The 13,493-nt window shown below is 37.5% G+C and overlaps 1 protein-coding gene across 1 annotated transcript in view; it reads left to right on the top strand.

The window, feature by feature from the left end:
* RAD51B (DNA repair (Rad51) family protein) overlaps positions 1-5,338 on the top strand; it is a 265,335-nt gene extending 259,997 nt beyond the window's left edge. The window contains exons 8-12 of the mRNA XM_089418067.1: positions 3,459-3,524; positions 3,788-3,885; positions 3,992-4,111; positions 4,397-4,540; positions 4,731-5,338. Coding sequence (XP_089274193.1) covers positions 3,459-3,524; positions 3,788-3,885; positions 3,992-4,111; positions 4,397-4,540; positions 4,731-4,762 — 460 coding nt within the window. The 3' untranslated portion in view covers positions 4,763-5,338. The remainder of the gene's footprint in view (positions 1-3,458; positions 3,525-3,787; positions 3,886-3,991; positions 4,112-4,396; positions 4,541-4,730) is intronic.
* Positions 5,339-13,493: the final 8,155 nt, after the last annotated feature.

The raw sequence follows: 13,493 nt of genomic DNA, 5'->3' as shown, positions 1-13,493 counted from the left end.
TTGTCTTGAGAGCGACCAGGACATCTTGATCGCTCGCACAACAACAGTAAGGGAGCGACTTTGGGTTTTAGCTGTATTATGCCACAGTCGCACGCATAAAGACTTCCTAAGAGTGACCCTGCAGTCACAATTGCTCGCATATAGTGACCGAGAGAGCGACCAAGGAGTTTCGGTTGCACATAGACAATTGTGATGAGGGCGACCAGAATTCAGATCTAGGGTTTGACATCTTGGCTTCAATTGACTTCAGTGATCTGGTAGATTTGGGTTTCTCTCTACTGTTATACAGATATGTAGATCTGTAGATCTGATTTGTTAGTTTCCGCTGCAAACATATGTATTGGGCTCATTGACAGTAACAACAGTGCTCAATAGTGTTCGACACAGTGACAACAGTATACAACAGTTGACATCAGTTTCTGACAACACATTACAACCTTCAATATGAGAGTTCTGATTCCTAGCATGATTAGATTTGTTTCATAGATATCATTATTGTTTTGCTACATAGATAAAGTTAAGGATCATTGTACTCTCTTTTGCTGCATCATTTGATGACGATCTAAGAAGAAGAAGATTTGCAAGGGTTTTCCCCATAGTGGGTTTTGCCTTGGTCTCGGATCAATCCTGGTGTCTCTATATGTGTGGATGCTTTCTTCTACTGTTCCTTTTATGTTCCGCTGCACTGATGATGATGATGTTGTTGTTTCTTTCTGTATAATTGCATATGCTGATGTATAATGGTGTAGATCTGAATAATGTAATGATGATATGGGGTGAACTTAATGTATTAATAGTGAGATGCAATTATCAAAGTAAAGAACAATATCACCCTATGAAAAGTTAACAGATATGATGCTATACAGATGGGTTACAATCCGACTCTTCTTATGAGAAATTCTTCAGATTGAGAATGACCTAGTACCATTAGGAATACCTCCCTACTTAAGAGGGAGTGTTGAAAAGTGTAACTAGGTTCGGTCTTCATAATGACGTGTAATTTTTATTTTATGTAATTGATGTAAAGAAGAAAAATAAAATTATTATTGTAATGCTTGTCTCATGGGTTTCATGGTCAAGGAATTTTATTTTTAGTGATGGCTCACATTGTGAGCGTTTAGGATTTGTCATCTAGTCATAAAAGTCAATTTGAGTCTATGTCATGTATGAAGGACCCTTCTTGGGTATGTTACAAATTTGTATGTCATTAAAAGAGTCAAAAGACCCTTGAAGACAAGCACATGCATCTCCTAGCAAGTCGACTTCAAGATGGAATTAATAATCTCCTCCAGCTGACACGTTGACTCGTCCTCCATGAAGTCGGCTAATTTGAGGGGGAAACCACTATAAATAGGCAACTCGGCCTCAGTTCAGAAAACAAAAGTTCGGTCAAGGTAAAATCTGCAGTAAGGAGTGCGAGGGTCACTTAGAAGAAGCCTAATCATCAACAAAGATTGAAGGAAGGAAAGTAAAGTTTTTGGGAGTGTTTTGGGATTGTTTTAGGTTGATCTCCCTTCACACGTGCAAAGTAAAGGGACCGTTCTCTAGTGCAGAAAAGGCTGAAATTATTGCATACCTATTCGAAGTGTAATTCAAGGAGAAAGCAAAGGTATGCTACAAGCCGAGTGACCAAAGAAGAGACCTCCTACTAAAGCGATGGAAAATAAGACATAAGAGATCTTATGTATGAGTTAGGGTTCTGATTTAGGGTTTCTAATCAAGGAGGCCGAAATAAGTCTGAAGTAGAAGGAAGTCGAAGTTGAAGAGAAGCCGAGAAGGAGGAAGGAGTAGAAGGTTGACTATCGTTGACTAAGGATCTCTTTAGGGAAGCTTTGTGTCTTGGTCTTGGAGTGGCATATGAGTCAAGGGTCTTGGTCTTGGTATTCGTCAATTTAAGTCTCTATAAGAAGATGAATTTGTTAGGGTTTTCCTCTCGAGAAGGAGAGGTTTTGGCCCTGGATGGTAGCCTATATTCTGTGTCTCTTGTCTCTTTATGGTTTATGCATTGGTAGCTGTTTTATGAAAAAGAACACTAATATTCTAAGTGAAGGAAAATCCTAATCTAAGAAAGTAAAAAGCATTCATAAGCAGTTACTAACAGAAGAGAAATCACTTAATCTCTATGCCCTAGATTTCTCAACAAGTGGTACTCGACTAGCAAACACAGAAGGTAAACTCAGGCCAAATGCTCCAACAAAACAGTAGTAACTCAGCCCTTCAATTGTAGCTCAGAAACTCGGCCTATGAGGATAGCGTTTAACCTCTAACAACTGATGTTCTTTGCCTGATAAATGCTGAGGATAGCATTTAACCTCCAACAGCTGATGTTCCATGCCTGATAAATGCTGAAGAATATGCCCAAAAATGCAAGGGCTCTTGGCCAACAAGGAAGAGAAATAGGAATACCACATAATGAATTATAAAATCAACTAATAACACCTCTAAAACTTACTTCATTTCTGCCACTACTTTCTTCACATCAACAATGAAGCGCAATGTTAGAATCTGAGTGATCCGGCTCGATGTATAGTTTCAACACCGAAACCAACAACCCAAATGAGGGTTTTCAAAAACCTTATTCTTTTTTTGAAGAGCTCTTCAAAATTCTAATTTTCAAGTGAACGAATGCAAAAATGAGGAGAGACGCATTTCCCTTTTTATAATTTAGTTGACTCTTTTGCCACCTTTTTACCTTTTATTTTAATAAAGTCACGTTAGTGGGTTTTCTAACTTAATAATTTAGAAGTGACTTTTCATTAGCCTAGGATCCACGTTCCCCTTTTCTATATTTAGCTTTCGTAATGTTTTCTCCTAAGTGAATTGTGTTCCTTTGATTAATTTTCCCCGTCTTAGCCTATGGGAACTTAATTAGGCTAGTGGACTCTTCCCTTTATGTCTCGTCAGTGGATGGGGACATTACACATAGATCTTGTCAGGTCAATATTATATTATTATATATATTCAAGCATCTGCTGGTGTAAAATGGCCTTATGAAAAACAAAGTCGTCATGTATAAGAAAACTAAAAAAGTAAAGAATATATATGCTTTGTAGAGGTTCTCTCTATAAATGGGATGGTCTGCATGCCTAAGAACAGTCGAACCTTGGTTTTGGTTATGTATTTTTAGTATATCTGTTAACTTAATAGTGATTGAGCTTGTGGGCACCAGTTTGCGAATGCCTTTTATGAACCATTATAACATGCCTACTTCTTATTCAATGCAACATTCTCAGAACACATCATAATATGACAAGGAAAGTTTGTTTAACTTACCTTTGGGGAAGGTTGTATATACGCATTAAATGTCCTACTTTTGCAGTTAATTGTTTTCAATATGTTTGTGACAAAAACATGCTCACAAAGAGTAGTGGATATAGGACAGTGCAATATTATTTTCTGGCATTTCTGAAAGATGTGGTAAAAGATTTTTGCACAGGACTGAAGCAGGGTAACTGCAGTGAACAGGGACAGGATCAGACAACTCTAATACATGATATAATAGGCCGCCAAGCATCACTTTTAAAGTAAGTGTCACATATTAAGAGACTATTTGTGTAATACATTTTCAAGTCTTTGGATATTCTCTGTGACAGAACTTTAGCTTTTCATTCCTATTCATGAGTTTTGTGAAATTAATTATATTTTCCTTTTCCAGTCAAGTTTATGATGTATGGACATTCAGTGTCTATTCGGTGCCAGAGAGATTGAACTTGTATCCGTATATAATACACATCTTTTATTTATTTCCTGTCAAATCTCTAACAATTTGTCTTGTGATTTATCCCAGATCTGTGGCAGATTTTTCAAGGATACCTGTTGTGGTGACTAATCAAGTAAGACTGCAAAGCATGCAAGATGAAAAACGGCTAAGTTACCCATTTGAAGGTGTTAATGTTCACCACTTTGTTAATGGAGTTTAAATTGAATTTTAGGACTCTAGAATCTACACTTTTACATAAACTTTTTTTTAATATTTTGGGTCAACTTGCAGCAAAGAAGAAGAGTGATCTTACTACAAAAGCTGAAAATTTTGAGCAACATCTGACAGCAGCTTTAGGAACAAGTTGGGCTCATGCTGTTAACATCCGCCTTATTCTTGAATCATATACAGGTGGACTTTAATAATTATCTTATGCAGGTGGAATGTAATAATTTTCTTGTACAATAGTTTGTGTTTGTGCATGTGTTTCCTTAATGTTTTTTCTTCGCATAAATAAATTAGGATTGGAATATGAATATGTTGCCCATTGTAATTTTTAAAGAGAAAATTTTGTGCTTTGTTGGAACTACCCTCATTAACCTGTGTGAGTGAGGATTCATGTAATGCAATGATGAAGCAAGTCATGGGGATATCTGTATAAACTTCCATTGCCCTTTTTCTAATGCTGTGTTTCAGGTCAGAGGTATATAAAGATTGCTAAATCCCCAATATCTCCTACTTTAGCATTTCCATTTGTTATCACTACATCTGGTGTTGCATTACAAGGCAGTGAGGTAATTGAAGTAACAGGCCGAGATATAACCAGCATTCATGGTACAGGTATTTTGTGCTCTATTTATTCCAGTCATTTAAGAATATTTTTTCACTTTTGAAAACTCATTCCTTCAGTAGTTGTATTTTTTCAAACAAACAATTACATCCATGATAAATACTTCTTCAATGCATTACCCAAAGGGTGCTTAGTGACTAACAATGATAACAATATTGATTACTCTAATGATATATGCAGGTTATGAAGATATTTTCAAAAAGGAAGCGTGATACTGATGATGAATATGTTCTTCACAATTTTAGTCAATATCACATGGTACCTTCAAAAAATTTATGAAAAGGAATCCAAACAGGCGCATATGTTCCTTGAGCAGTGAGCAGAATTGAAGAATGACATTAAGTGTTCATTAGTTCTTTGGTGCTATTTTAGTGAAATACTGGGAAGTATCCTATGAAAGGTCTGGTCTTACTACTGAAACCAGCCATTGAGAACTTCTCTTTTCCTCAGTTTTAAAAATGTAGACAATCTCTGTGAAGCCAGTAGGAGTTATTTGGTGACACAAAAAAAGGTTGATATTCTAGGACAACTCTTGTCTGTTGCTTCAGATATTATAACTCTCTGAAATGGGTTTCATCTGACAAATTTGTGAAATTTTGAAAAATAGTGAATTTTATTTGTATCCTTTTAATACTTGCCTTTTTACATTCCAATCCACAGCCTCCTTTGAATTGTTCATGGGCACCGTGCTTGCCTCTCCAAATAAATACTCTCAGAGGACACACACACATACATTAGAGTGATTATATTACTTTGTACTCATTTGCTCCTTGCATATGGTGTATTTCTCAGCTAATACCACCTAGAAGGCTCCCAAGAACTCTAATGCAATTGGTTGTACACTGCTTTTTTTTTCTTTTTACCTTACATCTGTTTCCCTCTGTGTTTCCTGCCTGATCATAAACATTCCTTTCTTCCACTTTATCTGTGAAGATAATAACATGATGTTCTGTTTCAATCATAGCACATAACCTTAATTCTTGAAAATTTCATATTTTGCTAAAGTTTTATGCGATATCCAAACATTTTAGTTAATGAATGGATTAATATTTGCACTAATGGAATGTCAATAATAAGGTAAATAGTTGTTTCGAATGGAAAGCCGTTATAGGTTGCAACCTTCATGCTATGCAACAAACTGCTCAACAAATGTATGTTAAAGCATTGGCATAAATTTACCATGAATGGTCTATGATTTCAACTTGCTAGCGTACAATCCCATGTTGTAGATAAAATAACTCCATTGCAGTCGGTTTGGAATGCTCAACTGGCTGATGGATGTGGTTGATATCATATAAAATCAGTACGACAGTAGTTGTGCTAGATTTTAACATCCTTCTAACATTATGAGCTTGCTGCACCTACCAGACATGAGGCAGTGCCTTCACCCTGTTAGCCATGGAATACTTTTAATTTATCTCCTTTATTCTATAATCAAGAAAAAGTAGTTTCTAAATCTCTCGAGCCCCTTTTATTTGCATAATAAAATAGTTTCCTAAATGTGAATCATTATTCATTTATTTTTCTTATCCAAAGCTATTGGCAGGGAACGATTTCCTTATTTAAATAGTTTAGTCATCCTAGCCCAAATGTGTCCGTTTTAACTGTTATTAACATGGCCATACTTTTGACGTTGTTAGTTCTAATTTTAGTTTCTCCTTTCATCAAAATCACTATTGCAGAAATCACCAATTAATCAGCAGGATTTACCTGAAATGAGTTATCAGCCGAGTTGTCATCTATTTGGCGAAGTCTGCAAAAAATCACGATATTTTGGAAAATTTATCATCCAACTGATTTTTTGAAAAAATCCACTACAGCAGGAAAGGAACTTAGATGGCAGATTTTCTAGTTTATTAAAAGTTTCACATTGTTTGGTGATTGTTTTTCCCTCTCTTTTTATTTTTATATTATATTACTACTGCATATATTACTTTATAGAACAAATTAGTACATCATGGAACAAACAATTATATCACGTGAACAACAGGGGCACCGGAAAAATTCTGCCCTAAAAAGGCTATAAAGGGCAGGGATATGAGCCTTTGCACCAAGAGGAAGCAACTCAACATCATGATGGAAACACTGAGGTTGACTATCATAAGCAAGGACAGTTCCTGTTTAAACTTTAAAGCTCCGTGAACCCACTAAGCTAAAACTAGAGGGCTTCTACTGAAAGTAACTTACATTGATGTTTCTACAGAAAGCCAATTGCAACCAGATTGACTGTGTGCCACGTAGATTTGCAGCTGTCCCTATTAATCGAAGTGTCTACTAGAAGAGGACCTTTCATGACAACAGGACAGCATAAACAATGTCAAATTCAGCTTGAAACCATGCCCAAAACACTTTGGCAGCTTCGCCAATGTTGCACAAAGTAGGTTTGTTTTTGAGAAGCGAAGCATCGGAAGCATCTTTTTCCAAGAATCCTCGGAAGCAAAGCATTTTGGAAGTGCGTGCACACACACACATATACTAGTCCTATTGCATTTATAGTTAACAAAACATCTAGAATGCCAAATTAGTTGCAGAATATATGAAAGCATGCATTGTACATGAATCAAGACAGAGATGGCATCCATAGTACATTAAAGTGACATCTATATATTATAAATTTACACCTATTTTCCTTTATTTCACTTGCCCACCATGAGAACTTGGGAAGAGTTAACTCATATAGACACTGAGGAGAGACATGTGATGCTGAGAGAGTATTTTCAACCTTGTCAGGTGTTGCTGGACAATGGATAGTAGAGTAATTGACCTTGTTGGGTGCTGGTGGATAGTGGATAGTGGACATTGGGCACTGTTGGACTATGGATAGTGGACATTGGACCTTGCTGGGTGCTGTTGTGACAGTAATAAACCTTGCTGGGTGCTGCTGTGACTTGTTGTCTTACTACTGTGCACCAGAGCTTTAGTTTTGAACCTTGCTTGGTTTGTATTTGCTATTTGTAGGAGTTGAAATTGCTGCAGAGCTGAACTATGTGCAATTGTAGCATATTATTTGACTGAAATGGTGTAGAAATTCATTGTTTCTGCATTTTGAAGGTGTCTTGCAGCTAGCAGCTTTCAAATTTGGGCTAAATTTGAGGAAGTGTGAAAAATTTGAGGAATCGTGGTTCCAAAATTTGGGGATGATGTTTCAAGGGTGATTTGGGCACAAATCCACATGGTGGTCAGTTCCGGCTTCCAAACCTTGTTGGGGATGGGGGTGGAGGAATGGTTCCTGCAACATTGAGCTTGGTACCTACAAAAACCATTCTCAATTGTTTTATTCTCGCCAAATATAACATGAGCAACATCTGTCATGTCAACCTTGTGAAGCCTACTATAGATAGTGAGCTTTTGGTGAAGCAAAAGCCACTGCAAACTTTGTTTTTAAGATAAGAATTTGATTTTTGGATGGACTGGCACCTCAACTAATGCACCATAGGATTCCTCCATCTCTAATACCTCTAAAACGGGCTTGATCCATGTGTGTGTGTTAGGAAGAGAATCTTCGTGAATTATGCAAAAGAGGTCCTCTAAAACAATTTTCTTTGAACTAGTAAGCTTTTGGGCCTGGTTAAGAGTATGGTAGGTGTGCTATTGTTGGTAATCATGATTCTACAAATCCTTCCAATAGAAGAGACATTTCCTTGCTAATATTTTGCCAACGAAACTAGATGAAAGGCCAACCTGACCAATGGGTGATGAGAATGACCAAATTGGTGGTGTTGTCGAATCCTGCCATCTCGGGGTTCCTAAAGTTGCCAAGCAAGAAAACAAAAAATCATCAACACAATATATTCCAAAAAAATTCTAATAATAAAAACAACTTACCAAGAAGCCCACACCCTCTTAAGTGGGGTAGAACCAATGTTTTACAAACCGACCGTTTTGAAACCGAAACGGCCGAGTCGAACCGTTTCAATAGCCTCAAGACTGACCCGGCCAAGTAACCGGTCCGGTTGACCGAGTCACACATGACTCGGCCGAGTCATCCAATGACTCGGCCGAGTCATGTGTGACTCGGTCAACCCGGCCGGGTCCGATATGACTCGGCCGAGTCACAAGGGGACGGCTGGGCAGCGTAAAAAACACAAAAAAAATTCACTTTTTTGGTATTTTTTCAAATGTTTAATGCAGTTTATGGATTCCAAAGTGTTATAGTAATTTGCTAAATGTTTTTGGGGTCCATTTCCCCCTCCCAAACCCTATTTAAGACACCCAAATGCTCTCATTCACTCACAGCAGTCTTATGCATTTGAGTGAGAGTCTTCTTTGAGAATTAGTGAGCAGTTCTTGAGCTTGTTTTGGAGCAGCAGTGAGGAGTCTTGGAGGAGCATTGTAGCTGGAGTGAGGAGCTTCTTGGGCAGCCATTTGGAGCAGCATTGAGGAGCTGATTCTTGGAGCAAGCTTGAGGAGGCAGTTTGTGCCTGGAGGTATTTTTTTCCACCTCTATAAATCTGTTTTTGCTTAGTAAATTTTAGGTGCATATCAAGAAAGCTTAGAGAGTGTTTTTTGTCAAATAAATGAACATTGAATCAAATTATTATTATTATTTTTTTTTTTTTTCATTTTCAGATTGTTTTCCTAGTCAAAAAATGGCACCTAGAGCAAAAGATCCTGCTTGGGCATATGTTGAAATGGTTGATAGTCAAATGCATTGCAAATTTTGCCATAGGAAAATTAAGGAAGGTCCTGGGGGCATTAATAGGCTGAAACAACACTTGGCAGGGATTAGAGGCCAAATTACCCCATGTACCTCACCATAAATTGGGGAGATTAGAAAGAATTTGTTGGCCAGCTTTGAGAAATTTAAAGAAGATAAGGCTAGGCAAAAAGAGATACAGGCTGAAATTGGGAGGAAGAGGGAGATACAAAAAATGATGGCTACCAACCCCCACTATGATTTTGAGGGTTCTTCCTCTATCCCTCAAACTGAGGCATCCAACCCTTTCCGTTATGTTCCTCCCTCTTTTGGTTCTGTTCAAGATAAGGGAAAGGGTAGAATGAATTTGAAAAAGGGTGATGTGACTATCAAAAGTTATTTCACTCCCTCCTCTCCATCAGATGCACATGGTCCTGAAGTTAGTAAAGGTCAAATTCAGCCCACTTTAGATGACCATTGGAAGAAAGAATTGAGGGAGACTGCTTGTGACTACATAGCTAGATGGTGGTATGATGCTGATATCCCCTTTAATGCTGCTCGTTCACCATATTATGAGCCTATGTTTGATGCCATACATGCTGCTGGAAAAGGCTTCAAAGGCCCTACTATGCAAGAGCTAAGGGGGTTTCGTTTGCAGAAAGAAATTCAATCCATTAATGAGTATTTGCAAGAGTTCATGGACTCATGGGCAAGAATAGGGTGTACCATCATGTCAGATGGATGGACTGATCAAAGAAACCGTACCATCATAAACTTTCTTGTCTTCTGCCCACAGGGAACCATGTTTTTAAAATCAGTTGATGCATCTGATAAGGTAAAAGATGGCCACTTGTTATTTCAGCTATTGGATCAGGTTGTTCTGGTGGTGGGGGTGGCTAATGTTGTTCAAATCATCACAGATAATGCCTCTAACTATGTTCTTGCTGGTAAACTGTTAGAGGAAAAACACAAGACCATCTTTTGGACCCCATGCGCTGCACATTGCATAGACCTCATGCTTGAGGATATTGGAAAATTAGATTGGGTCAAAAACACTGTAGATCATGCCAAAAGCATAACAAAATTTATATACAATCATACACTGGTTTTGAGTCTCATGAGGAAACACACTGGAGGCAAGGATATTATTAGGCCTGCCATCACTAGATTTGCTACACATTTTTTGACATTGCAATCTATGCTTTCCCAACATAGAAACTTGCAAAAGATGTTTTCTAGTGATGAATGGAATCAAAGCAATTGGTCTAACAAACCAGAAGGCAAAGAATTGAAAAGGAAAGTCCATGAAGAAACTTTTTGGAGAAAGGCAGCAGAGATTGTGAAACTTGCTGAGCCACTAGTTAAGGTGTTGCGGTTGGTGGATGGGGAAAGGTTGGCTATGGGCTTCATTTATGAGGCTATGGATCAAGCAAAGGAGCAAATAAAGACAGCATACAAGGATAGAGTGGCAAAGTATGGGCCCATTTGGGCAATCATTGATGAAAGATGGAACAATCAACTCCATCGCCCTATACATGCAGCTGGGTATTTTTTGAACCCACGGTATCATTATAAAGCTAAGGAGTCAGGAGCTTTGAGGGGGGAGGTCAGAGATGGACTGGTTGATTGCATTGAACGCATGATCCCATTGGAGTCTGATCAGCTGGAGATACATCAACATGTCACATCCTTCAGCAATGCAACAGGTACCTTTGGGAAGAACCTAGCAAAGATTGCAAGAGAAGCAGATGAGCCAGGTAAACAAAAATTTCAATTTTCAATTTCTTAATGGTTTTACTTTTTTTATTAAAGTTTGTTAAATCATTTATAATTTGAAAGTTAGATACAATTTGTAATTTTGTTGAGCTTCAGCCTTCATCTAACTCATAATTCATTACACTCCTATGTTTTTTGCAGCACAATGGTGGGAGGCCTTTGGTGGCCAGTGCCCTGAATTGCAAAGGTTTGCAATTCGTATTTTGAGTCAAACTTGCAGTGCATCTGGGTGTGAGCGCAATTGGTCTGTCTTTGAGAGGATTCACACAAAGAAGAGAAACCGTTTGGATCAAAAACGGTTGAATGATCTAGTTTTTGTCCAATACAACCTTCGGCTCAGACGAAACCAATTGTTGAAAAAAAGACCTGATTCAGATCCCATTGTGTTGGAAGACATTGATCCAACATCAGATTGGGTAGTGGAGAGTCGTCCACCAGAGTTTGATCCTGATGAGGATCTTGATGTAGATTTAGATATGGAGACATCAGTTGAACTTGAACATGTTGTTCAACTTCAGCCTGTTCAGTTGAATGCAGATCCCAATCCACCAGCCTCAGTCTCACAGCCAGCAAAGACTCCAGTTGTAGGTGCTTCCTCTGCTCAGCCACGACAGAAGCGCAACCGCATATCTACTCTATCTCAGCTTGCATCTGCTGCACAGCCTGCTAGTGGTACTGGTACCACTTCTACAGTTGCAGTTGGAGACGATGATGATGATGAGGAGGAGCCATGGGGCCCCTTGTCTGACTCTGATGATGATGATCCAGAGATTGGTCGAGATGATCTTGGCTCCTCTGGCAGTAGCTACTAGCCAGTAGTACTAGTATTGCAGTTTGGTCACCATCACAGTTTACTTTTGTTGTAGAGGCCATTTCTAGCCTCCTTGGTTATTTGTATTTTGTTTTGAGTCTTTGATCATGTATGACAGTTGACTATGTATTGCCATTGGGTACCATTTTGATATAGTGGATTGGTTCATGAGCCTACTTTGATCATATGTTGTCTTCCATCTATATTATAATGCTGTGTGTTTGGAAACATGAATGAAAATCTTTAAAATTATGTTTAAAATATTTAAAATTATGTTTTTTAATAAATAAAATAAATATTTAATGTATTTTTTACAACGACCGAGTCATTGAAATCGAGCCGGCCGAGTCATTACCGTTTCAGAGTTGGAGTCGGAGTCGATCCTCGGCCGAGTCGAAGTCGGAGTCGGAGTCTTAAAACATTGGGTAGAACCTATAATCATGAAAGATTGAACATTCCTAATTATGTCACAATACTAAAAGGCACTATTACAACTCAATCTCTCACCTTAGATGCAAAGTATTCACTAGGTGAAATGCCAAAGTGGAAGTCGAAAGAGTTACCATTGTCACCTTAGTACCCTTTTCTCTTTTAGGACAATTTACTATCAAGACAAGAGGGGCTTCCCTACCTTTGTTTGATTCATAGGATAGGGCAATAAATTTGTGGATTGATGAACCAATTACAACTATGTTTTTGGATTAATTTCACAATGATAAATGTAGATTTACACAACAATCTTAGAAATTTGATTTTAGATAAAGTAGATGATAAGATTATTGGACTTATCAGCGTGTTACAAACAATCCTTGTTTGTACGTGTGAAGACATCATTATTTTATAGATATAGGATATATTTCTTGATAAACAATTGAATATGAATGCTGATGGTACATCAACTTCCGTGACAGTTTATGCCCCGTGAATTTTCATTAGTTAATTAATTTATTATTATTTATGATCATTATGTTTATAGCATTGCCACCTTCTCAAGGAATGCTAGTCAATTCTTTCTGCTTGGTAGTTAAGTGTTCTTCTTGTCATTTCTCATTCTTAATGTATTTTTCCATCAATTCTAAAAATCCTCTATCAACTTGTCAATTCTTTCTCCCTTTTTAATCAAAATTTTTATTATATTTTTTAACTCTTTTTGTCCTTTTGCCAATTCTTTCGGCACGTTCTTAATGTTATTGATGTAATGTCTTATACTATTGACTTCGTCTCTATATCAATTGACCTCTATGTGTAATTCATCATTGTTAATCGTTAGGTCCGTATAATACTAGTGTAGCCCCTTATTGTTATTGCTAATGTAGACTCCATATTGTTATTATTGTGCCCCATAGAAGCCCACTATTGTTATTGTTGTGCACTTACATTATTATTGTTATGTAGGCTCTGATTATATTGTGACCCCTTAGACTCCTTTATATAGAAATGAGACATTATCATTTGTTTCATCCAATAATTATTTATTTATGTGATATAAAGGGGATTACCCCCTCGAAGAGGATAATTTTCAAGTCGTTGATCTATCTTTTTTTCTGTTTTGTAATCTAGTTGCATAACATTTGGTATCAGAGTTTTAGATTCTAGGATTTCGCTGCTTCAAACATGTCAACTGGACATTTTCACTATACTTTTTTTCTACGAAGTTTCTGTTATGCTCCTATACCAATAGGTGTCATGTTTCATGATTGACTTGATGAGCTATGAATAT

The sequence above is a fragment of the Pinus tabuliformis genome, chromosome 3_2 (genome assembly GCF_031772625.1).
Source record: "Pinus tabuliformis cultivar Carrire ecotype Pingquan chromosome 3_2, CPIR1, whole genome shotgun sequence".
NCBI lineage: Eukaryota > Viridiplantae > Streptophyta > Pinopsida > Pinales > Pinaceae > Pinus > Pinus tabuliformis.
This window is presented reverse-complemented; position numbering and strand designations above follow the sequence as displayed.